The sequence below is a fragment of the Limulus polyphemus genome, unplaced genomic scaffold (assembly GCF_000517525.1).
Source record: "Limulus polyphemus unplaced genomic scaffold, Limulus_polyphemus-2.1.2 Scaffold8273, whole genome shotgun sequence".
Classification (NCBI taxonomy): Eukaryota; Metazoa; Arthropoda; class Merostomata; order Xiphosura; family Limulidae; genus Limulus; species Limulus polyphemus.
The window spans coordinates 17,552-19,186 of record NW_013673883.1 but is presented as its reverse complement, the minus strand read 5'-3'; the positions used below and the strand labels follow the sequence as shown (position 1 = coordinate 19,186).

At 45.8% G+C, this 1,635-nt stretch overlaps 1 protein-coding gene across 1 annotated transcript; it reads left to right on the top strand.

Annotated features, from left to right (window-relative positions):
- Positions 1 to 825: 825 nt before the first annotated feature.
- Positions 826 to 1,202, top strand: LOC106475237 (notch-regulated ankyrin repeat-containing protein-like; the record flags this gene model as incomplete). Its single annotated transcript, XM_013935938.1, has 1 exon — positions 826 to 1,202. A coding segment is annotated over exon 1 (377 nt), but the record flags the coding sequence as incomplete, so codon positions are not given.
- Positions 1,203 to 1,635: the final 433 nt, after the last annotated feature.

Here is a 1,635-nt window from a genome sequence, read left to right as displayed (position 1 = left end):
TTTTTTCCTGAACCAACTTTTAAGCTCCACGTATTTGTTCCGTTAGCAGATTGTTATTGACCAACGGCTACTTGTTTTCTCCGAAAACAAAGAATCCAGGAAGATTTTTCCTACTCAACACAATTCTGCTACTGGCCAAAATAATAAAAAAAAACTGCCTTTCCACTGCTGTTGTCATGGTCACGTGCCGAGCTTGAAGGCATTCTTGAGGAAGCCTTGACCGGTCCCAGTAGCAGCCAACTAGATTAAAGAAGCACCTCTAAGTAACGCGGAGGTCATGAGAACGTACGAGCTCAAGGTCGAACCTAGCATCCCCCTGGTGGTGAAAGTATATACTACTTTGTCAGATACGAGCTGAGAAGGAAAATTCTCATTTGATGGCAAGGTCTATAAATGGTTTTTAGACGCTACAGTGTTATATAACGATAAACGTTTTATTGTGAGATATTTATCTCAAACTAACGTCAGTTTACAAGTCGATGTCAACTATGCAACGAATATGTTTCGCCAAAAGTTGCCAGAATTTCTTAACACAACCGGCCAATACTTTTCTCCACACCAGAGGACGCTGAGTAACGTTAGTCTTCCCTACTTCCCACGCTACTGAAGTTTAGCTAGCCGGATGTCAATCAAACAAAATGAGGCGGAGCAAGCGTGAGAATCTGAAAGGGACTTGATATCATTGGCTAAGGGTTTTCACGCGGGAACAAGACCTTTCTACTTGAAAATCCCCGACGGCAAAGCAAGTGGCAGTAGATGTGGCAGTCTGGTTGTAGACGACAGAACTGAGAGTCGAACTCTACGTTACTTCATACCAGACTCGAGATGACTGTCAGATCTAACACTGAAACTGATAACACGTCCACTGTTCCGAGCGAAGCGGACAACAGACGAGAGAGTCTCGAAACCAACCCGTCCTACCAAGAGATATTCCTGAAGGCCGTGCGGAACGGAGACACCGGAGAACTCCAGAGCATCTTGCAGCGCTGGGAAGGATCGGTGAACGTGAACTTTTACGACCAAACTGGCCAAACGGCTCTCCACCAGAGCTGTATGAACGGTAATCTAGAGCTGGTGAAGCTTTTGGTGAAATTCGGTGCTGACGCCAGGCTGGCGAATAGAGACGGCTGGAGTGCTCTACACATAGCGGCGTACGGGGGACACAGGGACATAGCACTTTACCTTATAGCCAACACCCACAGGTAGGGATAGTTAATAGTGTGATAGTCCCTCACCTGGGAACAACAGCCAAGTTCGTGGTTAAAAACCAGCGCTGGTTGCAATGTGAAGCTCGTGCCAAGGAGAGGTGAATGTGATGAACGTTCTGTGTTCGATGTATGTTTTCATTTTAAGAGCACTTAAGTATTTAACAATATTTTGAAACAAGCAAGTAATTTATTATGTACAAATCTTTTCACTAGAAAAGAAACGATTAATTACTCCTCCGTCATTCCTCTTCACCCCGAAAAATCAGTTTGAACTCACCTGCATACCGATGCCGAGGGCACGGCGTGGTCGCACGTGCACAGCAGTAGTCCGAGCTCCCGACTGCAGCTACTGTGACTCGCTTCGTCCTTAAGCCTACACCCTCAGGTGTTGGTCGTTCTTCGTGTAAAATGCCGCTCAAAAACTAGT